The sequence below is a fragment of the Pezoporus flaviventris genome, unplaced genomic scaffold (assembly GCF_033815535.1).
Source record: "Pezoporus flaviventris isolate CSIRO_AGI_PZ_B2104156 unplaced genomic scaffold, CSIRO_AGI_Pfla_v1 ptg000037l, whole genome shotgun sequence".
Lineage (NCBI taxonomy): Eukaryota > Metazoa > Chordata > Aves > Psittaciformes > Psittacidae > Pezoporus > Pezoporus flaviventris.
The window spans coordinates 10,121,797-10,148,370 of NW_026892585.1; the positions used below are offsets into that span (position 1 = coordinate 10,121,797).

General features: G+C 40.1%; 1 protein-coding gene and 2 long non-coding RNA genes across 4 annotated transcripts in view; 1 reads left to right on the plus strand and 2 right to left on the minus strand.

Annotated features, from left to right (window-relative positions):
* Window positions 1-20,723, minus strand: LOC133274998 (uncharacterized). The gene is made up of 2 exons (XR_009745360.1): window positions 20,622-20,723; window positions 1-541 (listed from the first exon to the last, which is right to left on the minus strand). It is a non-coding gene; the product is annotated as an uncharacterized LOC133274998 (long non-coding RNA).
* The window catches only part of LOC133274997 (uncharacterized), a 170,031-nt gene that overhangs the window by 82,480 nt on the left and 60,977 nt on the right, over window positions 1-26,574 (minus strand). The window lies entirely within an intron of this gene.
* INHBA (inhibin subunit beta A) overlaps window positions 15,808-26,574 on the plus strand; it is a 20,962-nt gene continuing 10,195 nt past the window's right edge. Inside the window, exons 1-2 of the mRNA XM_061464664.1 lie at window positions 15,808-15,886; window positions 18,593-19,113. Coding sequence (XP_061320648.1) covers window positions 18,726-19,113 — 388 coding nt within the window. The 5' untranslated portion in view covers window positions 15,808-15,886; window positions 18,593-18,725. The remainder of the gene's footprint in view (window positions 15,887-18,592; window positions 19,114-26,574) is intronic.

Here is a 26,574-nt window from a genome sequence, read left to right on the forward strand (position 1 = left end):
TCAAATCACAAGGTAACTCATACCCCATTTTTACTTTATTTTTTTAAGTTGGCCTGTTAAACAGTAAGCCTGGTAACAATCTGTTAGTAAAGCTGTCAAGCTGCGGGAGTACTGTATTACTGGCAAATTTTGAACATGGCACCCAGAGATAACAGAGGGAAGTGTGATCCAGGCAAAAAAGGGCATTTGCCTGATCTCAGGAGTACTTTAAAGGAAAGAAGAATTGAGAGCAGGCAGATACATGCAGGTGAGAAATGAACAGCTAAAAAGTGGACAGGGCTTCATCAGAGCTACTTTGTGCCAGAACATCCACATCTTCCTTTGATATTAACAGAAATTTCCTAGAAACGTAAGACAGTTTGTATTTCAGTAAAGCATTTGGTATGGTGCTACAACAGAAATTACTAGGAGCTTTAAGAGGAATTGTGTTTTAAAGATCAGTCATGTCCCAGAACAGAGGATGGAGAACTTCCCATACTTCCAAATCTTCTCCTCTATGATGAGTAGAACTTCTTTCCCAATGATTTCTCAGGAACAAAGTCTGGAAGAGATGACATTTTAATTAAAGTCTTTAGGAACTCCAGGAGAATATGATGCAATGATGGTTGAAAATGGGATCTGTGAATAGTTAGGACTAAAACAAAGGCCTACTAGAAAAAAACAAGCCAACCAACAAAAAAACACCCCAAAACAAAACCGAATGTTGAAAGGCAGCTAAAAAGGACAGAGATAATGGTTACAATGATATTTATATTACTGGTAATCTGAGCTGTCACCAAAGAAGACTTTAAATTGTAGATACAAAGAAGAAGTATCCAAGAACAAAGATGACAATCAGGAATGATACCCAGCTTGGCAAGCATTGCAAATGCACCAGAGTTAGAGAACTCTGCTCTGGGAGAGACGGGACTGAGATGGTCAGTTTAGCAGTTGGAGGAGTTGTCTATCTATTATACAGTACTGAACATGCCACATTTGATGGTGCTGAGCACACAACCACTGAAATGGAAATACATGGTATGTGACCACAGCTGATGGATCTCACAGACCCATGCTGACAGGCATGCTTAGAATCAATGTCTGTGATAAACTCAGAAGTCCCTTGACCCCTTCTTGACTGCCAAGAGGGATGGTGACAAGTGTTTAGTCTTTCCAGTGGTCTGTGCACTTTTCTGCCTGAGGTGCCATGAGTTGTAACAGCCCGGATCACCCTGCGAGCTCTAAGAAGCATGACCTTCTTACTGTGCAATCTCTGACTTGTAGTGCAGAAAGAGAGACTAGTTTCAAGAAGAGCAGACACCTGTTTTCAAAGAAGAATCTCGGGAGAAGACAGTCCACAAGGGCCACTCCCTCAAAAAATACTCTTCAATGGATGTCAGAGGCTGGAATTGAAAGATGATGCAAAGCCCTTGAGAAGGGGGGCTTTCACAAGAAAAGTAATGAGAAAACATTTAGCAAGACACCATACATCTGATGGCTGCCGTACTTGCCTGGTACACCTTAATATGGAAACGGCAGTCTCAGTCATCTGTAACTATATAAGATGACTAAATGAAGTTAAGAAATCACTAGTGGGCCTTATCTACTTGAATGCTATAATGCAATGTTTCTTATTGCTCTGCCCTACTATAACAACCATTAGGAAGTCTGCTATTGGGACACTAACTCTGCCCTTGCTCTTTGATCTGAGGGAATGAGATATGGCTTTTGTGGTGCATATACAGGCCAAAGAAACTGTGCTTAATAAGCATAAATGATCTTGCCATCCCCAACCCACAGGACAATCCACGTAGACACGCCTGAGAAGTTCACCTCTTTTCTGTTACTTCCGAACTTTTGGCTGGTGAAGCACTTCGCTTCACACACAAACCCCCCATACTCATCTATTCAAGTATATACATGTATGTAGATGTAATCATATATGAACACAGAGAAACTCAATCAAGCAAATATTGCAGAAATCAAGATTTCTTACAACTTAAGATATATAATGTTGTTTGGTGGTGTGTTATATCCGGAGCATGATGCTAATACACGTTCAAGTATATTATCATGTAAAAATGCAAACACTTCAGTGTGGTCATACAGGGGCAAGTTATCAGATCTAGGCACATTGAATTTTATGAATAAGCATGCTAAGGAATTACAGCCAAATTCTAAACTGGGCAATTAACTTCCGATTGCCTGTATTTTCCTTGAGATTTGACATGGATACAGAATTCTTTATTTCCTAGGCTAAATATTTTTGGCTTTGAATTTAATGTTCATAAAAGGTGCCAGATTAATGGCCTGGAGACCAAAATCCCCTTTCTTCACAGAACAAAGTACATTACGTATAGTAGCAGTGCAAGTTCCTTGCATTCTTCCAATAACACTGTCCAGTCTTGACGTGGACAAGTACTTTTGAAAGATTATAGCATATTTCAAGGTAGGCTGGAGTACAAAATTAGGCAAAATGGTATATACAACAAATAACATGATATTGAATATGAAACAGCCTTGAGAAGGAATGACATTTAAATACTATGGCAATTTATGGTTAACCTAAGGGACTGGAAGATTAAGCATGATCAGCTGACATGAGGTTAAGTGGTCCTTATCTTTAGTAATGTGTATTTCTCTAGATGTCTTATTCTATAGGTGTTCTTCCGTGATATGATTTTTTTTCCCTAAAGCAATTCGTACCTATTAAAGCCATAGATTCTGCTGAAATCTTGGAACAGAATGCTATTTCAATGAATATAAATTAGACACAGAGGAATGCAAATAATTGATAAGGGAAGCTAAAAGTATTAATGAAACTCCACGATCAGTAAGTGTTAATTGCAAAAAAAAAAACCCAAAACTTCTTGTCCCAAGTCGTTTATAAATCAGGCAGAAAAGGAAGGTCAGCAACATGAGGTCAAATTCTATTTGGAATTTTTCTGTCAGCAGTAATGACAGAAGGAGGGTAAACATGCACGATAAATATTTTTCTGTATTTTTTCTATAAGAAAGAATATGGGAGACTGCATACATGTTTTATAATGGATTACTTCCTAGTTTAGCAATAACTACAGATGTTGTTCACCATATGTATTTATGTTAACCATTCCCAAAGTCAAATGCATTTTTCCAAGCCATTTTAAAGGAATTGACTTCATTGCTCTCTTCTCACCCAATTGCTGGGTTTTAATATTTATAAAATAAAGAGAAAATTCAGATTATTAGAAAGAAAACCCCTTAGATTCACCACAATCTATCTGATTCTTAAAGATTCAGTTAAGTCTAACTACCTTTTCCTGATTAAAACACGTACATAGGACAAGAATAGTTATTGCACATTGAGCACTTAAGACATTGAACAGGGCAAAATAACTGATTCTGGATTTCTTCAGTAAAAAAAAAAAAATAGAGTGAAAATATGAAGAAGAGCAATCTGGTGTCAGGGAATACCAATGAGAATTTGGAATTCAAAATCAATGTGGTAATATCTACATCAGAGACATAAGTGAGTTTGTATCTAACAGCTGGTTGACAAACAACTATCCGTGAGGAACTGCATAGAATAGGGCAATTCATTTTAATTCCACCAAACCTTACAGTGTTACTTAGCATAGCAAGTTGAACACATAACATGGCATATAATATGAAATCATTACTGGCAGTGGCTAAAGGTAGTGAAAATTTGGTGCCACAGTAATAGTACTAATAGTAGATCCCTTACACAGAGTGCCCAGTTGACAGTGATGTGTATAGGAGACCTGTCTTACATGCTGACCCAATTTCATTATGTTCTGCTTAAATGCACTGAAGGTGTCTTAGTACTGTGGAGACAGTGCGATACATCTTTGAACAGTGAATACATGTCATACTCACAGGACGTGGCATTTTGCCCTGGGGAATAAAATCAGGAGCTTTAATTTATTTAATAAATTAAATAAGCAAAGCTTTTTGTATTGCCTTGCAAAGGAGTAAGAAACTGCTGCTCCCTCAGTCTGTGAAACTACATTTAAAACAACAAACAAAAACCAAACTGAGGTTTTGAATCAGGGGCACAAAATCAGAAAGGTTTCAGGAAAGAGGCAAGAAAGACTTAACCTGGGAAGAGTGTTGATAAACTTATGAAGCTCAAAGAGTTAACCTTCAAAAGAGAATGTTAACATGCAATTTTTAATGACAGTTTCCAAATCCCTACAGTAACAGAAGGTATCAGACAGCAGAAGCATCTCTAACTAGCATACAAACACATGACCATGTAGAGTAGCTGGATACTGATACTAGCTAAATTTAAACTGGAACTAAAGTGCTTTTGCCTACTACTAATGGCAGTTATTCACACAAGTAATTTACCAAGAAATCCATCACATTCTCTGTTCTATTCACATTCAACTAATTATTTTGATGAGAATTTAGGAACTTTTTATGCTGTTGACCCTGGTCCTTAGGATCTTTGTTATCAAGAGTGGACATGTGAAGAGTGAATATCAGCACCTGGTCACATTGGAGAGATGTGAATGCAGGTATCAGTGAGTGAAATTCTACATCTTTTATCTTGTGGTGAGGTGATGTTGGATCATAAGATGTCAAATCTATTATTCTGCAGTTATATCATGTTGTGATGTTTTCTTGAGGAACTACCCAGCCTACTTGGAAAGGGAGAGAGACATTACAATTATTTAAACACCACAAAACTGAAAAGGTAGAAATGACTACTGACTGTAGCAAGCACAACTCGAGACTTACTCCAGTTTAGCTGAAGTCAAAAGAGAGTTTGCTATGGATTGCAATAGAAATTAGATAGTTAAAGAAAAAGGTAGATATTTATGACCAATCTCGCCAATAATCTATTCTGTACAAAAAGAAATGTACCCATATAACAGATAATATGGAGCCCCCTTCTCCCCCCGCCCCAAAGCAGACAAAGGCCCTTAAGAGATGAAGGCTGTCTAACTTGAAGTCCTCCCTGATGTGAATAAGTCACTTGCTCTAATGAAATGACCCTCACTTATTGCCTAAATTTCTCATCTCAACTGCACTTCTCTTGAACTAAGAAGGTATCTTTTGACGTCAATATTACTGAAATAGGGAGTTAAAAGACAAGGTCTCTTCCTTGGTCTTATGCAATAGGTCAGCAAGACTAGAAAGACATTGGCTTCTTAGCAAATTACTAATTAAATATCCTTCAAAAAAATCAACAATTAAAAAAATGCCCTTGGGATTTGGCTTATTTGCCTTTTTAGGCAGATAGATACAAGCAGGCAAACAGTTTTTGTTATCCAAAACAAAAGCAGAGCAGAAAATACATAGCGGAATGTGCCAATACTGAACTCGCATTCAGAGCATGATGACAAGCCTGTATCTGAAGTACTTTAACATGTTATACTATGGAAGATAATGTTTTCACTATAATAAATATTGCTAATGTTTTATTATGGCAGGTGACTTCATCCTATGAGGATCCCCTGGAATGCCCCAGCTTCCAGTTAAAGATATTCTCTTTCATCTCTAAATAGATTACACCTTCAGCAGGTGTTTGAAATAGGCAAAGGCCTGTGGTCTCATAAAGTGGAAAAAAGGGGATGATTGGTCAGACATGGAAAGTGAGAGCTGGTAATTATTTTCATATGACATGCAAGAGATGTTATAGCAAAGCTGACTAAAGCTGAGCATGAGTTTGCCAGTCCTCTTCCTTCAACAGTGATGTCACCCAGGTCTTGCTTTCTGCAAAGTTATGATTAATAAAAGGGGAGGATTATTACAGTAACTTACTCTTAGTGGGCAAGGGGTGACATCAACAGCAGCTGAGCAAACTGACCAGACTTAGTTGTGTGTTGTGGAGGACTTTTTTTCTGTAGCAATGACTAGCAAGGGGCTAACAGCATCTGACGGCACAAAGGGCCCTTGAAACTGGAAGGACGCTCCTGGTGGAACTTTTGAATAGGAGCCACCATTTTAACTCTTCCACTTCCTTTTACAGTTGCAAGATGTTTCAGTTGGCCTACAGCAACCTTTTGACTTTATATGTTAAATGCATGCACAAGCAAACTCAAAACTGATCAAAACCTACCCCACTCACCTTTCCAACCCAAAGCTGCACAATCCCCATTTTCTGCCTCATCTGCTGGTATTATAATAACTTTTTTCCTCATTGCTAATTCCAGAATATCTTTGCAAAAAGAACTTCTGCATCTTTGGGGTATGGATTTTCACAGCAACAACACAGAAAAGTTAGACATGGAATATAGAACGCTGAGCCTCTCGTTAATCTCTGGAAGAATGCTGTGTTTAATTACATTTTCTTTCCTTCAAATTGATAGAGACTTAGAGCAATCCTGCTTGCTATTTAACCTTTGCAAATTTGCCCTCCCTAAAATTAGACTTGGCCACCTGGAAATATTTACCAACTGAACTGAAATGCTCTTGTGAAAGCACTGCCAGTGTAAATTGAATTCTTACCCCTGTAGAGTAACAGCCCTTGCATTGTGTGGCCCTGAGTATAACTATGAGGTGCCCCAAGAGAAGGTCAGATACTTTGGACTCTTTCTATCAAGTTAACTTTTTCATGTTAGGTGGACAGCATTTGCACTGATAATAAAAAGGGCATATGAGACTACTTTCGACTTCTCTGTCCCACAAGGACTAAGAAAACAGTCCCAAATGGGAACTGCAGAGGTTTGACATTACATTACTAAAAAATTCTTTGAGCTGGAACAATTTGAATGCCCTTTTTGAACACTAATTAAAAAAAAAGATAGAGTATGCAAGCTAACCATTTACTTGTCCAAACACTAATAACACTGTGCTTCTCATTTTCACAAAGACATCTTGTGAGGGAAACAAAAAGAATTTTCTAAAGTGAATCAGTGAATAATGGTCCCAGTGCTAATATCTGGAAAGTCAGCCAGAAGATGAGCTGAGGAGTACTACAGATACTGAAATGTTCAACCACAGACCAGTTAACTGTATCTTAAACATTTTCTGTTGTCAGCTTTGTGCAGCTTAGAATGGTCTAACAGTTCATAAGTAGGTAGCAATGTATTTTAGCAAGTAGCCAGAAAAGCTTGGGAGCCATGGCAGGTTCCCATTTCCATCCTGACCACAGACAACTTTGGTAGCCCTGGACAGCGAATTAAGCACTGTGAGCAAGCTCCCACCTTGAATATTCTAAGTTAGAAAAGATGTGTACCTATTTCAAGGACATAGTGGTGATTAATCAGTTGATTTCTGAAAAGATCTACATACTCCCTGAATACCAAATATTCATGGTAGCAGTGCTCAGTTATTTTACCCCTTATACTTAACTTCATATAACACATTTAAAAGGCAAGTTCAGTTTCTGTGCAGTTCTTACTCTATTTTAGCCTATTCTTGAATTTCAGAATATGCTTGAGAACAATTTGTATTATTTTTTCTGGAATGACCAGATTTCCAGCAAAGACCTAAAAACGTCTCCCAACATCTGTAACTCTAGTCATGTATGTCCAAAAATGTCTATATCTGCTTGTCTAAATAGCTCATTGTATGTAGAGATCAGGTAATCAAGTACCAGTGTCACTTAAGAATTTACTTCATTTCTATGAGTTGGAGTGCTCAAAGGAAGCCACTGAGGCAGCTGTACACAAAAGAATCACCTCCTGACTTTCTCCCTGCTTTCTGATGTTGTCCTGCAATTCCAGCCTCACAGCCTGTTTCCACTTCCAGATGGTGACATGTAGCAGGCTTCCCATAAATGTTAGGACATCCAGCCATACCTGGGCAATTCCGAACAGCTAGACAGCAGAGGCAGTCTTTCCCAGTGATTCAGCTTTGAGACTATGAGAAAGCAGTCTTAAGGTATACAAAAGATGTTTTCTTAACTTTTCATCTTAACCAGAGCCTGACACACTGCTTCAACATCACTGGCTGAGGAAATGTTTCCAATTGCCTGGGATCAAAGTTAACCAATAATCTGATACAGTGTTTTTGCTCTTAAAAACACTCAGCAAAATGACTGTGAGGGGTCTGGATTGAGTTTTTGTATATGATCCTTTTTGCAGTTCTAGCTCAGAAGTTGAAACCCAACCTGTGTCAATTGTGACTAACGTGGTTATTCACAAGACTAACTTTTGTCTAGGGTAGATTTCCTTTGAAATTGGTGGCAAGAGATAGGCTTTTCTGAGGGTGATTCAGGGCAGGAACAGTAAGGTCTCGCTCTGAATCACCTTCAGGAACTTTCTTCTTCTTTCCATGGCACGGAGATAGGAGCGCCTCACTACCACGAAAGATATGAGAAACTCCCTGCGGTCCCGCTGGTGGTCCGTCTAACCCCATTTTCTCATCCCAACAGTGGCAACAGTAGATGTTATTTGGAGAGAGAATGTAAGCCTGGCCGCTTTCTGCAGGCCTATCCCTTCAAACTCCCCAGCATCGCAATTTTTGTATTAGGGATGTTAAAGGATACGTCCCTGCCTATTCCCTCTGGTAGTTTTTTATGAACCTTTCTGAGTCTTCTGATACTGTCTGCCTCCACAGCCTCCTGTGGCAACAAATCCCAGAAGCTCAGTCTCCATTGTGTAAGCACTGTATCTGTTTTAAATCTTCTCCTACTAGTTTCAACGAGTTCCCCCTAGTACTGCAGGATTTGGTGGATAACAGTTTGGCATTCACCTTATCTGCCATCTTCATGATTTTCTAAATCCATTCCTAAATCTCAAGGACATCTTCTCACAGCCTTTGTTTCTCCCAGCTGCCTTTCAATTTCTTCTTATGAAGCAGCTGCTCCACAACCTTAATCATTTTAGTGGCTCTTCTCTAACTCTACTACATCCTTCTTGAAACGTAGAGACCAGAACTGTACACAACACCCACCTTCTGAGCGCTCTAGTGCTTAATATCATGACAAAATGGTGCCCTCTGTCTTGCTCTCACACTCTTCCTCTCAACACCCAACATATCTTGGTGTTTTTGACGGCCACTGCTCATTAAATTTATAAGTTTGGTCACCTCCAAATGATACCTCCAAGACCCCTCTCTCCCTAGACTGCAGATACTCTCTGGGAATACTTCCCTGAATGTCACTTCCAGATTGGCTATTTGCTGATTTGTACAAAAGGATTCACTTCTTTCAGTTCAGCTACCACTCAAAGCAAGACACTACAGCAGGCAGCTCTGCTGAGCATCCCAAGAACTTGCTGGACCAAGGGCATAAGCTAGCCTGTATGAACTCAAGAACGTGGGTGAGGAATGCTGTGCTACGGCTGTCCCTGCTGCACCTCTTCTGTGAGCAAGCAGATTACACTATTGTTCAGAACTGTCATTTGGCTCTGATCACACGAGCTAAATTCAGTTTAAGGGGGGAGAAAAAAGAATCAGAATTCCTCCCCCCCCCCCCAAAAAGAAAAGAGAAAAGAAAAAGGAATCTGCTTCCTGAGAAACATCTGAACACTTCTTTGTTGGTTTTATACTTCCGAGATGCTTGGTTACTGTCCCTGAATGGGCAGCTTCAAAGGAGCAATTAAAAAATGTGTGCATAGAAACACAGATGAGCCCTGTTTGCACACAAAAACTTTATTCTGAGCTACCTTATGTCACCCCTTTTAGCAGGAGTCACCATGAGGGCATGACACCAATAAGCAGACAATGAATAAAGAAAATAACTGTTTATAAGTTCATAGTTGGCACACAAAAGTTATTGAAGAGGAACTGATATTCTAGGCAACTGGCCATCACTGCTGCCTATCAACCCTCTGTTCCCCCAACTGTTACTGGGTGTCATAAAACTCACTTTAAAAACACTTCTACAGGACCACAAAGCTTGGCAGGTACAATTTTGTGCTCACTGATAAACAGGCTTAAAACTTATTGTTCACGAGCATTGTAGTCTGTAGGCAGACAGCAGGCAAGTAGATATTTAACTGCCTATGTGTTATACCTCCCACCTGCACTGAACTACAAGTATAAATTTTCCACCATAAAATGTGAAGTCACATGAGAAAAATTAACGGAAGTGGATTAGTGAATTAAATCCAGATTTGAGGATCCTGTATCCGTTCCAAACGTTTAAGCTCAGTGCTACCAAGTCAAACCTCAAGTGTTATAGCCCCAGATTTGAGGAAAATTTGGGGATAAATTCTCAAAACTTTAGGTAGGTTCACATTTGAACCTGGAAAACTCAAGGTCATCTCTAGTGCTTGTTAAAATGTGAGTCTGTGCGTGGAGGGGAGGGGGGCAGCTCCATTACACCAACAAATGTTGACTTTATTTTACTCCCCTCACCTCCCCGTATGTGAAATGCTCTCAGTAAATTCCCATGTTTCCCTGAAAATAATCACTAAGCCCCAGTCCATCCCTTAGAGGTAACCTGTATCCGTGTTGGACATGAGTCCGAACACTGTTTTAAATAACCAATATGAAAATCAGTGCTGACAGTAAGAATACAGCAGGGTGTTGCTCACCGCACATTATGTGCTTTAACTGGACATCCTGTCAAGTTAAGGAACTCCTGAATTGGGTGGCTAATGGCAAAATGCGGAGTGAGACTTTCAGTGAAGACACAGATATTTGTTCAAGCTTGCTCCTGCGAGGGCCCCAGCAGGTCCTCCTGTGTGATGCAGGGCTAGAAACTGCTTCTCCTAGAAGCTCGCTGGTGCCTCAGAAAGCAGCACTTAAAGTCACCAAGGAAAGGTGGTGCCAAGGAAAAGGAGAATGCATGGGGAGCACCAACACGTGGCTTGATGTCAGACAAGTTCAGATGGTGCCTGTGCCCTCACCTGCACACCCTTGTGGCATCCTTCATTCAGATCCCAAAGGTCATGAGAAACCAAGAAACAGCATGGGCTTTTTTTGCCATTTCTGACACACAAATCTCAGAATAGATCGTGATTCCATTTTACAGATGGGGAGTTCAGGTACTTGTCTTCAGCAGTCAAGAGCAGAGACACAGAATCCAGATTTCCTGGGTCCCCATCTAATACTCTCCCAGTAAAAAGTTGTAAGCAGTCAGGCTTCCCCTCCCCGTTTTCACTGCAGGATATATTTACTTTTCCGCAGTGATTTGCTCCACAGGGGATTCACAACAGGCAAAGCAGCAACGATGCACATGATCAACATACCTTATTAAAGCCACTTGCTGGTGTCCTCAGTATGCCAATTCTGTGCTAGCCACTCTCACAGAGAGGGAATATCTGTCCATGTGTGGCACCACAGCTTTTCCCAAGGGCCTGTGCATGATGACTACCTTGGAAGATTTGCCAGCGTAACCTCTTGTTGAGTTCAGCTTAACGAAAGTGGCAAGATTATGAGCTTCATTCAATTCCCTCCCACACATCAGCAGATTTAAACTAATCAAAACATAACAGGCAAAATGTATCCCCATCATCGAGGGAGCTAAACCAAGATGAAATTGGACCTTTCTTATTTTTCTTACAATGTGAAAGCCAGGATCTTTTTTTAAAAAGAAAAACCAAAACCCAGATATTAATACATAGAAGTTAAATTTAAAATAAAATAAAATAAAATAACATACAATACAATATCTTCTACTGACATAACCCAGTCTGTGAAGTCAGGAGAGCTCCCTCAATTTACATTAACTCAGGCTCCAGCCCTCCTCTTACAAACAGAGTTGTAAATCTTTCTAAAATCCACAGGCAATATTACTTTGGGAAGTACCTCAGTGAATAATCATCTGAACAGCTTTTATCTACGACCCAGTTTCTTGTTCCTCTTTCCAGCCACCAATGGTTAATATTAAGCCTCAGAGTCAAAGCTTGGTTCAACTGACTTCTGCTCCCTGAGCCAGCGCTAACTTCAGTGGCATAGAGAATTGGCCCTAAAAGCTAAATGGAGCCTGTACTTACACAGTTTTGTGCACTGTGGTTGACTAACTGTAGTAAAAGAAAGACAGAACAGAGAATTCATGGTTTGTCAGAGAAATAAAACCATTTCCCATTACTTTGCAGTTGGCTCAATAATATCCTTAATAAAACTCCACTGATCGAAGTACAATTACAACAGAATTAGTTTGTGTAGCAACGCCTTCAAAAGCATGTAAATTAATTTAGTGGAATCTACCTTTCAATAATAGCTGTAATTCACCTATAGATATTAAATGCTGCTCCAAGTTTAGCCATAAATTTTTCACCCTACTTGGAACCAAATAGGATCTGTCATCTGGGGCTGCCTCCCTGTGTGGTTTAAATCACTGATGTGACTCTAATCATAACCTCTGGAAATATCTTTGAAGACAGCATCACTCAAGACATTTTACACATTACAGAGCTGTTTCTGAGGGGAAAAAAAGGACCTTTCTAGTAATGTACTGAAAAATCACCTGTCAAGTGAACAAGCTGTGTGAACTCCAGCTCTTTGGACTACCCTTTACTGTTATAATTTAACTCCACACTCTCTAGAAAATCCACTTTGTAAATAGGTTTTCCCCCAAAAGCAAAGCTTTGAGCAAGCTCTGATTATAGAAGACATCTGTGTCATATCACATCGTACTAATACCATCATCTGTGTCACCTGGCTTATGTATTCATACCTCCTGGTTTTTATTTTTAAGTGTAAAATGGCAACACGTAAAAATAACATGCACATAAAAATATCTCTGTTTAAGAAACAGCTCACTGTTCCATGAGTTGGCAAGAAAAAAGATCAATGAATGACATGAAGGAAGACATAGGTATAGTTTAGAAAGAAAATTAACATACTTCCTTCTGTTAGTCAGATTGACTTTTATATAAGATTCTCTTAGAACAGAACATTCATACTTATTCTGCCCCCCCCTGCAAAAAGTGTCTTCCATTAATGTTTAAAAAAGGGCAAGAACTTGAAAGCAATTCTTTACCCAACCCTCCAGACCGAGTTCTTATCCTCAGTTGAACTTTATTTTTTGATCAGCTCACTAATTATGATTGAAATCACTGGCCCCTCTAAACAGCACATAAGCATTAAAGCTAGCAGCAACAGCAAGACTGGTCTTAATTGGCCGACTTACATAAAAGTAGAAACATCAAACTTCTAAATATAAGTTTCTGGCATATCTTTTCTTGCTATTACAGTAAAATAAGGTACAACAGAGTGAGATTCCAGCTGATTTGCACAGAAATCTCTGCCAATGTGTTTTCTGGTGACTGCTCTTCAAAGCAGGAATGGAGATGCACAAATACTGTTGTCTGCAATTTGGGATTCCAAAATAGCTAGAAAAATCACACAATCTCCACTAGGTGAATAATGAAGTGGCACTGGTCCATCTTTTTTTTAATGGGAAGATAAAACCCACAATTAGGAAATAAAGAGACAGGTTGCTGGAATAATAACCTCTCTCTTCTATTCCCATTTCTTTAGTTATTTCTGATCCAGCAGAGAACTAAAATATGCCTGTGAGCCAGCAAAGTAGGCTCAGCATCACCCAGATGCTTTATGTGGTCTCAATCAGTGCTATCAAGAAAGTCAGAAATCACAACTTCACGAAACAAACAGGGATTATCTGGATTCTGAAGCTGCCAGGAAAAAAAAAAAAAGAAAAAAAAAAAACCAAACCCAACAAACCAACAACAAAAAAACAGCTACAGTCTTTCCCAAGAGCAATTGCCCTTTCTGGCAGGAAGGGGTAAAAATAGAGGCAGCTCATTAATATGGCTTGGCAGTGCTTAATGGCAGCTGGTCTGAAGAGTTAGATCAGTGGGTCTTTCCAGCAGTACTCCCGGACCACTGCCAGCAGGTGTTGCTGTGTTCAACCAAATGAGAAGAAGTGGAGGGGTGGGGAGAAAAATATTTATAAAGAGAGAAATAGGTGTGAAAAAAAAAATTAGTCACTGAGTAAAGCTTTCATTAGGCCTTTGGTACAGCTATACACAAACTCCCCGAGGCAATAAGGAGCATGCTCTGAAATGAATAATGCTTTTCACTTCTCCTAATCTCCTTTCAAAAGTTATCCTGCGCTATAAATCACGTACGTTTGCTGTGCTTCCCTAGGTAGGCTTCTCCTGTCACAGACCACACACTTTCACACTGGGAATTCTCTGACCCGCTGCTGCTGTGGGAGAAGCTATGGACCGGCTGGGTGCTGCATCAGCAGGGGGGGACGCCGTCACCCCAGCCGCTGTGGTTGGAGCCCCACACGACTCCAAGGCCACGGAGAAGATAACTCCGTTACTTTCAGGGCTATTTTTCCATTCTCTGTAAAACCAGTGCAATACAAGATCTCTTGCTGAGCATATGTCTGCTGCCAAATTACAACAGTCACTGCACTACCAGTATGTAACTAATTTCAAAGAGTTTCAGGGTGCCAGTTAAAACCAAATTCAGTCTGGTCCTGAGAAAAACAGAATTCCATCCTGCTGGAAAAGTCCTTTGCCAAAACTGGGGTTTAGGGTCCCCATTAAAAATACAGCCCTGCAAATAACTAGGTATGTGCATGCCCATTATTTGTCTCTCACTGTCCCTGAAGGGGGAAAAAAAATAGGGGGGGGAAAAAAAAGCTGTTCTTTGTAATAACTGGAACCCCCAAAGTCAGATCTCAGGAAAGCTACTGAAACCTGTTTCAAGAGGCTTCAATCCACAGCATGTTACAGCCTGGAAACTTGTTATATGCATATTAAACCTGGGAAACAAAACAACCTATGTGGTCATATGTTTCCCATTAACTCCTGATTTTTTGCTCATTCTACCAAAGCTGTCATGTGAATACAGCACACACACACACACACCAGTTGGAATCCACACTGCTATAAGGGCTCCCTGGTATCACTGTAGATTGACAATTTAAAATCTTCCTTCCCTGATCCAGATCAGCCATATTCCAAGACAGATTAAACTTACATTACCAACAGGACATAAAAATACAATCATAAGTACGATTCAGGCCAAAAAAAAAAATCTGAAGGATGGGGATTTTCTGGTAATCAGTGGGTGTTTTGAATGAGTAAAGACTGCATGATCATGCCATTTGTCATAAACGGTACCACATAAAGCCAGCTATTATGTGTGTTCAAGAAAGGAGATGGATTTTGAATTTACTTTTGACCTTATATATATTACTTTCGTACTGCCTAATTGGCACAGTGATTTCTGATCCTCATGAATGTAAACTGGAATGAAAATCACATTTTATTTTATTCCACATGTGTTAATATCACACTTGCAAAAAATGTGACCTGTCATTCATTGTAACTTATTTTTAGATGTCTAAACAGTTTTTAATAGCGTGATGCAATCCACACGTCAAGAAGCCAGGAGACTTGGACAAGAGCAATATGATTCATTTTTAAGAGCTTTAAAGGGATCCCTAACTTAACAGAAGGACGTATTTATACAAAGATTGATTTAAAACAGAATTCATCCACAGCAAAAGGATTCTTAATCAAGTGCATTTTTCTGAAGTTGAAACGAATCCAAATTTGCAAATAGATTATCTGGTATATTCTTAAGTATGAAAGAAGAAGAAAACAATTTGCAAACTAGCAATTAAGTTTCTGGCAAATACTGTATTTGAACTAAATCAGTGATATCTACATCTAATAATATCTATATCTAGCTGTGCAGTAAAACAAGTTGGAGTGTGTCTTCCTGACTCATAGTGTTTGCTTTCAGTCTGATTTTAAGTTCTATTCTTTAAATGGATACAGAGATCACCACTACAAGTTGAATCCACGATATTTTGTCATGCTAGACAATTAGGAGTTTCCATTAGATAATTACCAGAAGTATGTCTCATACAGGAAAAACAGTCAATTGCTGATGTAACAGGATTAACCAATCCAGCACAGTGATCCGGCCCACTTACTTTTGACAGACATTATATGTGAGTGTACACATGAGAAGTACAGTATAAAGCTTCGCATTATAAATACCACAAAGAGGAACTTCAGCAGTTCTTAATGCACAATACAGCAGTCTCCTTCTGAGAGTCAGGACTAGAGAGGTAAAACTTTACATCAGATTTTTTTTTCTTTTAAAATTGAAACTTTTAATTCCTGTGCATGCTGTTAGGGGTCTATTGAATGAATGCATATACAGAGCTCTGCAGCTCAGGTGATTTTATAGAAACAGTCTGAACCACTATTTCTCTATTTATTGGAACACTCTGTATTTTTGTTCCTATATATCTATGTATGTTAAGTACAACTGCAGTAGATACCAGCGGTATCAGCAGACTTGCTTTTAGAAAACAGTGGGGTTTAGAAAGTTCTGCTTTAATGTTAAATCTGTCATCATCATGGCATGCAAGTAAAATATGCTATACCTATATGTAATAGAGATTGTCTGTGATAAGTGTACCTGTTATATATGGCAAGCAATGTATACCCCACAGCAAGAACCCAAATATACTTATCTGTGTTTTATATTGATTTATGCCTATCCCTTACTTTTCATCAGACACTGTTGGGATAGGTGCTATATTAGAACTATAAATAACCCCTTTAATTATGTCATCTGTTAGTACATCTAATCATGACTGCATATTTTCATCTGAAATTATTTTTTCGTCCAATTAAACTTTCAGTTCTATTTCAAGCTGACTTTCAGACTTCATATAATTACAACAGACTTTGGGCTGTTCACAAGATCCAAGAAATTTAGATGTATTATAGCAAGGTTTGTGTTACAAAGATGTGTTTATAAGAATGGCTGCAGGGTTTATAATGCTGACAGACCCGTAAGTGTAACAGTATATAACAGTATAGCAACTGAGGTCAGTAAAACACAGATGACGGTGTACTGTGGATGCCTTATAACAGTGAAAGACTTATAAAAGAGCTTAATTGAAAAGGACTCGCAATATATAACATTTGTAAAACTTTGGTTGATTGTTCAATTACTTCTGTGTGTTTAATTTACTCTAACTATAATTCCTTACCTGTCTCTCAACCCATGTGCCTGTAGTCATCTCATGGAAATCAGAGACCTTACAATGCTTATATTTATAAGTTACTCCTTTCTACTAAAATACAGTGGTTGATGGTAATATAGAGAAAGTGGAATATTTGCTGGGTAGGAAGTAAGCACACCTGAGAAGACACAAGTGTGAGAGAGAGACTGAAAAGAAAACAAGAAAGAGGGTAAATACTAAAAGAGCAGAAGCTGTTCTGAGAAAATCTGTACAAGTTGAAGTCTGCAGGGAAAGAACCTCAGAAGTTAGAGTCTATCAGCTGTAGTGTTTTCATTTTCCATTACCAAGTTCCAGCGAGAGGGAGTTTGCTAACTTCACCCTTGCTAGGTAAGGAACAGAACGGAGGGGGTACAGGGGCTACAGAATGCACAGGCAACATTAAGCCATGGCAGTGACGCTGGGAATGCCTTTTCACTGCACAGCAAGACCCACAGGGGCATGAACTGGCAAGGGTGTACCAACACTGGTGGAAACTCGGGCTCCTCACAGTGTTTTAGCTTGCTTTTCATTCCCAATGTCTTATTCTAATGTTATGATTGCTCTGTGTGGTTTAAATGAATGAAACAAAAAAGTGCCTCCTAATAACAGTGGGCCAAATGTAGATCTTACTCAGCCTTCCCTCAGAGAGAATTATTATTGGCATCAATGAGGGGTTTGCCTGAGTCAGGAGCAAGTATGATTTGGCCAGATGACATGTAACACTTTTCACCTTCAAAGCATTTTTCAGACATTACTTGATTAACCCCAAACCTAAATATATCTGCCTGAGAATTTCTAGGCACAGGCTAGCAGAGAAGTAGAGATATTTCTGCTCTGCGGGCACTACCTTAGCATGTCACAGATAAAGTGCTGCACCAGCTCCTGCTTAGGCTTTCAGTGCCTGACTGCATATTGCAGCTGGAGAGTGTATCATGTATTATGTAGCCCTCCAAACAGTGTTATTTTGCTCCCCTCAGATCTCTTGCCAGTGTTGATAACCTCCAGCATTCAGAAGTGAGCAGAAAAGATCTCTTCTCCTGAAGGCAGAATAATATTCTGCCCAAAATATTCAGAGCCCCTGCTCTCATTCCCATCTCATTCCCAAGCTATTTAACATCCCTGCTTATACCAGGCAGGACCAAGAGCAAGGTGCTCCTTAATAAAAGGTTTCAGTCTTTTCATTCATTCATGTCCCCTCTATTCAGTTAAAGCCAGTGATACTGTTGAAGGAATAAAACAAACAAACCAAACCTAAACAACAGAAAAAGGGAAGGAATGGAAAAAAAGGGGGTCGGGGGGGGTGTGGGGGGGTGATGACAGGCAGGGGGGGAGCCAGGAGGGTCAAACAGAGAGGGGAGGAAAGAAAAAAAAAAACAAACAGGAAAAAAAAGGATTAAATTTGCAGGAATGAAAAGAGATTTTAGAAAGGGGGGAGGGCAGAAACCACGAGTAGTGATATTTGAAGAGAGGTGTGTGTTAGGGGAGCAATGAGCATAAGGAAGCCAGCCTGCCTGTTCCTCCCCCTTCCTAATCATAGCCTTTACTCACAGACAAAACTCCCTCCCTCTCTCATTCACTCACTCACTTTAGGCCAATCCGTCCTCTCTCTCTCTCTCCCTCTCTCTGTGTCTCTCTCCTACTCTGAGACAGAGTCAGAACTCTTCTCCCTGACAGCCACAAACATCTACAGCACTTATTGCATTCAGAGGGGGAACCTGCAAACAAAACTTCACAGAAAACTTTTGGTTCTTGTTCCAGAGAATTTGCTGAAGAGAAGGAAAAACAAACAAACAAACAAACAACCCAAACCAGCCCCAAAAAAACTGTGCGTGAAGGGGGAGGAAAAGCAGGGCCTTTTAAAAAGGGAATCACAACAACTTTTGCTGCCAGGATGCCTTTGCTTTGGAAGAGAGGATTTTTGTTGGTGCTTTGCTGGATTATAGTGAGGAGTTCCCCAACCCCAGGATCCGAGGGGCACAGTTCAGTCACTGACTGTCCATCATGTGCCCTCGCCACGCTCTCAAAGGATGTGCCCAGCTCACAGCCTGAGATGGTGGAAGCAGTAAAGAAGCACATACTGAACATGTTGCACTTGAGGGACAGACCTAATATCACCCAGCCGGTGCCCAAGGCAGCACTTTTAAATGCCATCAAAAAACTCCATGTGGGAAAGGTGGGAGAGGATGGTTATGTGGAAATAGAGGATGATGTTGGAAGAAGAGCTGAAATGAATGAAGTTGTGGAGCAAACCTCAGAAATCATCACCTTTGCGGAATCAGGTGAGTGCTTGAAAAACAAAACTGTAAAATATCCTTTGTGCCAGAACTGCAATTAACTTCTTTCCTTCTCCTCAGGAATAATGTTTTCTGCAAGGTTATAGGATGAGACTTGGGGGAAGGGAGAAGGAGGAATAGGATGGGGGGGGGGGGGGGGTAGGACTCTGAAGGAATTTGATTTTTCTTAGTCTTGGCTACAGATTACACTTGCTAAGCACAGTCAGCCACACAGGGAGGAAGCTCTCTAACCAATCTTGAGCAGAAAGTCAGGCTGCAGCGGGGTCCTCCAAACTGTGCCTGTACAACCAGAGTACTTGCAGCAAAGTACTGGATTGCAGAGCTGATGGTGAAAGGAAAAAGGGCTGAAGCCTTTTGGGGAGTTTATCAAGATAGAAAGTGAGCTCTGCAAACTACTTGGGAAACAACCCTTTCATGTAAAAATTACAGTGGAATTTATGAAATCAGATGAAACAGCTTTAACTTTTAGAAGTGAGAGGGTTTTTTGTGTGGGTTTTGTTAGGGTTTTTTTCTTCTTTTTTTGTAATTTAACACAGCATCTTCGGCAGTAAAGAGTTGCAGGGACTGTCAGATGACTTCAATAGAACCGGACAAGTTGCTGTAGCTGATCCAACTTGTAATGCAGACTTCTGCATACTGGAAAAAAGATTCTGTTCCTAAAATGCTCCTGCCAAAAAAATGCAACCTTGGTAGGGTGTATTTTCTAATCTTTCACAGTTCTGTTTTCCCTGACTCTTATACAGTAAGAGCTCAGAATATAGATATTAACTAAGTAATGGCTTAAGGCTCACATCAGCTGCATATAGGAAACAGCTCTAAAGTTGTACTTTACTGTCTTGTTCCTACATGAATAGGACCAGAACCCATTTGAATTCAATGTATATGTACGTGCACATATATCTGTTAGTATATGTGAATATGTTTATACATGCATCAATAGCAGGATCTCACAATAACTCTATCATCTAGCTAACAGCAACTTTTTATGATGCTGTCTAGCCAAAGCATTTTTCCTGTTGCCAAGACGGTTTTAAAAGAATGTCATTGTTTTGTTTGGTACAGCATATGGTAGGCAAAGTATGCAAAGGAACTCCAAGCATTTTTGTTTAAAAGTTTGCTGCAGCAGTATAAACAATTAAGACAACACTCAGAGTTTCCAGTCCTGAAAACCTGTTGACTCAGATGTTCTGTTTGCAGGGAAGCCATGCACAAGAAGTGTGCATGCTTTTAAGAGCAGACATTCCTGCTAGCTGTCCGATTTCCAACTGTACAAGGAACCCTTGCCTTCGGAGTCCTTGTCAATATACACATTTTCAGTTCCTTCAGCATGAAAGCTCACGCTTTTCAGCTTTTCCATCCCCTCCACTTCAGAAAGCAGGCAGGAGGTGTCAATGCCAGAGGTCGTTAGAAGCAAGGGTGGCTCAGTGTTAGTTTAGAAGTGAGATTTTAAAAGCAAGGAAATCTCTAAGCTATCTATGAGTCGGATTCCCCACCTGGTTTTCAGCAGCTCGCTCTGAGCACAGTGAAACACATATGGCATAAGCAGTGGTTTCTCTTCCCTGTGTGAGTCCCAATCATTTGTAAACACATTATTGTCTCTCCTGAGCTCTGACACAAAGGAATTTGGAATTTGATATATGCCTACTCAGTACGACACCCTCCAACGGCGGCTCCTGAAGCCATTGGCTCTCGGGACCACGTGAGCAGTGAAAATCGTGCCATTGCCCACACGCTGGCCAATAGTCCAGCCGCCGATCCCCCCTGCCAGAAGCTACCCAACACTAACACGTCACTTAGTTTGATTTACATAGGGTTGTCTTACCGCTGCTTGCCAGGTTAATTTAAGGAGACTGATGCTATGGAGTTGAAGGACAGGGGCATCTGTTGTGTTCCCATGCCTTTTCTTCCCTGCTGCTGTTCTCCACCTTCTCACTAAGCCCATTCTGGAAGCCAAGGCGGGAGGGCTGCTCCGGCCCTTTTTCCTAAACTTGCTAGACTTTGATCTGAGAGGAGGGAGGAGCAATTAGCACCTAGAAACTGAGCTCTGGGGTTTGGGCTTACGATGGAAAAGATAACTCCACTCTCTGGAGTAACTTCAGACTGATAAAACATATTTTTCATCCATGGCCATTCGCATCTGGTGCCCTGCTAACATCAGAGGATCTACCACACTTTCCAGGTGCCAATAATACAGCAACTTAAGTAAGCTCTACCTGAGATCTCTCCCACTCATGCACCAGCAGTATTACATGTCAAATGCTAAAGCAGTATTATTTTTCCTGTTGTGGAAAGTGAGGCAAAAAGCAGGAAAGTGACATGACATATAGGAAGTGTGAGTTAAAGACAGGAATAGAATATAGCCACATGGACAGTCCCCATTTTTCACTGTGTGGGAACTGGGAAGAGTATGGATAAGTTTAAAACACCAAACAGGAGAATAAATGTGCTCCTCTCACAGTCAGGTCAATGTTCTTCCTGCTTTTAATGTGAAACTCACTCTGCCTCGAAAGAGGGCAATAAGAAATCAGTGAAAATGAATGGAAACATCTCACATTGTATCAAATAAAGGTCTATGGAAAGAGAAATAAGACGTTAGGCTTTTTGTTCCTTTGGGTATGATTTGACATAAACCAGCCATTCTCCCTACCTTTCAGAAGCCACATTTACTGCTTGCCTTCATAAAAAAGTAGTATTTCCATCTTTCATCAGCCGTATCCTCAGACATACAATGAAATGGAGTGAATGAACAAACAGTGCCCTGTGCACGTGGCTCTGGCTCGAGACTGCTATTTTCTAAAACAGACCAAAATTCAAAGGAACACAGGCTTCAGACAATTAGAGGGTGAACTACCTGCAGTGAAGCACAGGTGTAGTTACGTCCAGGAAACCAGAAAAAGAGTTGGCAGGTAGTTTTCACAGCTAACAAATCCAGGCAGATCTTTGCAAAGCTAATGACCACAAGTATTGGGCAAAAGTTTACAAATGCACCCTACTGTCCTTTGGCACTCGTACAAGTAAAACATGGGAATTATTTTCTACTTGCATATCAGACTAAGATTACTAACCTCGATTAGTTCTGCTATGTGGGTAGCTGTGCCAGAGCTCTGTGGGTTACTTCAAGGTCTTAAAACTAGTCTTCTGAGAAGAGGGGTCAATATAATTTTGTGACAAGCAAATCCAACAGGTTCTATAACGGAGACAGCCAATGATCATAAAATATGGTTGGCTACTAACTCTTTCCTTATGTTAAATAGATAGCTTATCAGGCAGACCTGGGATTTTGCCAAGTGAATTTGATCCTGGCAACTAAACTACCAATGAAATGGGTTGCTAACATCAGCCCCCGAGAAGGTGATAGGAATTACTGGATGGAAATACTGAAATCCAAAGGCTTACCATTAGGAGAACATCAGGGAGAAAAAAGACAAGTCTGACAGCTACTTAGACCAATTCTACCTTTCTGTATCACTTCATACTGAACTCAGGGTGAGCTGACTTGATCATGAGATGCCTACCTTCATGTTCAGATACATACACACACCCACTCCGTTCCCAGGAAGATAGGATGGCAGTTCAGGAAGGAAGAAAGGACGGTTTGCTTATGCCCGTTTAAATCTAATCGATTTGCAGTTGAAAGTGAACGCATTTAATGGCACAGGTATCCGTGCTGAATAAAGAATGGCCACGAGAGGGCACAATCCAAAGGCTTTTTCCTCCACGCAAGGCAACCTTCCTGCAAGCTCCTATTTTACCTAATAAGATCCTGAATCCTAGAGATCCTTATGCTTATCTAGCTTCTCTGAGTGGAGCTCGTTTCTCTCTTCTAGTTTATTTAAAAGGCAAAGATTCACTAGAGTGGGAGACTGGAAGTAAAACAACGCAGGAAGCAAACAGGCAAAGGGAAAAAGGAAAAAGATAAACTGATGGATGCTACAAGTTCTGGAAATCTAGAGATCAGAAATGATCATTATTATTTTTTACAAGATACTGAGAAATGTGACCGTGAATCATCATCTGAGCTGATTTTCTCACATCTTTTTCTAATGCAGTCTCCTTGGCTTTTAGAAAACAAGACTATTTCCCCTTGATTTTTTTTTTCCCCTTTGGCATACTATATCAAAGATTTTAAGTTTAGCAAATGAAAGCAAGTTACTTCCAGAAGAAGAAAGCCATCTGTATTAATCTGTTTAATTGTACCAAAATGTGACGAGGGAGGTTGGTTGGTTGGAGAATAACTTGAGAGCACACAGAGGAATCTGAGAAGATGGGAACCACTCTAGAAAAAGATACCTGAGAGACAGAAAATACTGTATGTGTCCATCTCTCTGTGTAGTCATGCACACAGTTTTGTATGCACATGCAGTTGGGAATATGAATATGGACTTGCCTGCATGTGTGTATAAGCACAAGTTGATGATGGCTTCACTTTGCGAACAAAGATTTGGGAAGGGATAAGCAGAAGTATATCTATGCCAAGACATGCTTGTATACCCATGTAGCTGTACCTGTACCAATGTAATATGAATAGATTCCTGCAGATAAGTGTGTGCATTCATGTGATCTCCTGTGTGCAGGATTTATCTACAGTGCATATGTGTAAATGATTCATGCTGAGGAGTTCTTATACCTAGATATGTCTATGTGGGTATGAAAAGGCTAACTTATTTAATGCCACAGAGCTTTGAAAGGCTGATTTAGTACTGAAACTTAGTCTACTGGAAGCAATTAAAAGTTCTGTTATTCATTTCACTGGGCTTGGGATTTGGGCCTTAGTGCACAGAAATTGAATATTTTAATGAAAATAGACTGGCAGCTTCTGATCCACTTAATTTTTAGGATTTACAACAAATTATTACAGGTATGTACAAGAAAAAATTATGCTGTCTTTCATGAAAGACAAAGTCTTGATAGTTTCTTTACCTTGAAATATATTATCTGTGAAAGTGACCCTAAATTTTGCTTGAGCTATTTTAGATGTAAATGCAAAAATCAGGTAAAAAAAACTTCAACCAAATAAACACCTTTTCTGTTTTTAAATATTTAAAGCCTTGTGGGGGGAAGGGCTTTCAATTTGGAAAGAACTCAAGGCTGGGGATGTAAAGTGGTTCCCTCCTAACAAAATAGCAGAGGAGAGTCAAGGTTCACCAGAACTGAATTATTTCACATTCTGAATGACCTTGTCAATGCCCCTTTGGGTTAACTTTTCAAGAAGAGGTATTTAAATAAGGTTGCTGCTGCTTTTCCCCCCTGCGAATGCTTGGGAAATAGTTCTTTTTCCTGGTTTTCTTTTTTGGTTTATTTTTTCTTGCAACAAAAATCTCCTTTTGCTGGCAGCAAAGGCCATGTGAATATAAAGATAAGGTGTTTGGAATTTGTGTCATAATTGCTCCTCCCGTTGTAAGAGGCTCCAGTCAGGGAGCAGGAACGAAAGCACACAACCTGGATGACCAGTCACATTTGAGGGGTGATGAATAGAAGAAATCTCTTGCCAGCGATCCATAGGCTGAAATGCATTCACAGAAATGGCCACTGTCTAATCATGGTAATAACTCATTGGTAATAATCAGTCCGCCTAGGGGATAATTGCCAGACGATAACAGTGCTAAATTCACCGAATAAATTCTACGCCATGAACAATTCATCTAACTCTAGTGGTCACTCATTAGTAAACATTTTGAGCAATTATCTCTCAATAACCATGCTCTTCTCTTCACTCTCTTTAGAGGAACCTTTCTAGTAACCTATTTTTTTCTGTCTCCTGGGGAACGGAAATGAGAAGTGAAGAGAAGGATGCTTTTGAATGTAATTACAGATTGGCACGCAGTACAAATTCCCCCAAATCTAAACATAGTCAGTAGTAAAGTTAGCAACTAAAAAAGGGAAAAAAAAGCTTGCTTTGTATGGAAAAACAGTTCACTTACAGTATAATGTAAAAACGGTTTAAAATTGAGCACTGGTGAAGCATGGAAATTTAAAGTAACAGCACCTTCTTACACAGAGAGCATTTTTCAAAGGAAAATTTAAATACTGTCTATTAAGAGATATTAAGAATAAGTCATGCTATAATGTCAGAAAGGATACTCACTTTCATTAAGAAAAAAACCCAGCCTTAATCATTTAACAGCATATGGTTAAAAAAAGTAATTTTAAGTATCGCAGCATTATACCACCCCCCCCCCCCAAAAAAAAATAATCTTAATTGTACAGTCTAGACCCTACCTATTCTATGAATACAGCTTGAACTAGCAGGGCTCAATCTTGAATCTCGCTGCCAACTGCAGCCCAGCACAAGCTATGTGAGCCCATCAGGAGCTACCGCGCACCGGCTGCCCCCAGTGTCCTGCAAGGGCTCTCCCACTCCTTCCATGCCCATCACCAAGTGTTGCTTGGCAGCCCTGAGCAGCCCCTTCCAGAGGCAGAGAGGAGGTACCTGTGCAGGCTCCCCTCTGCTTCCATATTCAGGTTTCTCTCCTAAAAAAGGTGTGCGAGCACCACTGAAGAGAAAAGCAGATATGAGCAAACTCCCATGCTATATATATGATGCTACACTTTCTTTCCATTCAGTAACTCCTTCCATTAAACCTTTTACCATATATGCATTACTTCTTAGGGCTTGTATTTTTAACCATTTCTCACTGCATTTGCTGGTGTCACTCGCGCTGCTAGACTGCTCCCCCGGCGTCACAGCCCTGTTGCTGGAAGGGACTTTACTCAGCAATGAAGCAGAGAGGTGCCCTCTCCAAGGCTTTGGGAAGGGGAGATGAGGAAAAGCAATCAAAGGGGGCCCAAAGTAATCCCTCATCTCCTTTTTCAGCTGCTTTCTGCTATGATAACAATACAAGCTGTTGACATTGCCGTTTATACGAGCATGGAAGTGATGAAGGCATTACCACTGTTGGGCTGTGGGTCTTTCCACAGGAGTCAGGCAGGAGGAGCAGGATGATTAGAAATGGAAAAAGACCCTTGCAAATCAGCTGTGGCAGATGAAAAGGCAGGACAAGAGGATAAACAAAGTGTAATTATGGAAGTGATACCGTCCCTGACTTTCAGGAAGGTCTCCTCTTTACTTTCAGTTAGATGAACAGTATACATTTTCAAAGCTTTGAACCTGGTCATTAACTCAGACCAAAAAGGAAAGACTGCTAAATCCCTAAGCAATATTGGGAGAAAATGAAATACAGTGATTTTTTTTTTTATTATTTTTTTCGTGTCTCAGAACACTTGAAGGATTTATACTATTGTAGCACCAAACCTTTTGGAAATAAAGATCCTGTTATAAAGTGAATGTGTAGTCAAAATAAGCCAGATCCAGAGATCTCAATTCAGCTTTAGCACAGGCCAAGCTCTGATTTCAAAACGAGCTTGTCTGAGCATAGTGACCTCGTAAAGACTGCAGGATTCATACCATTTGTGCTGTGTGATCGTAACAAACTAGTTGTGAATGTG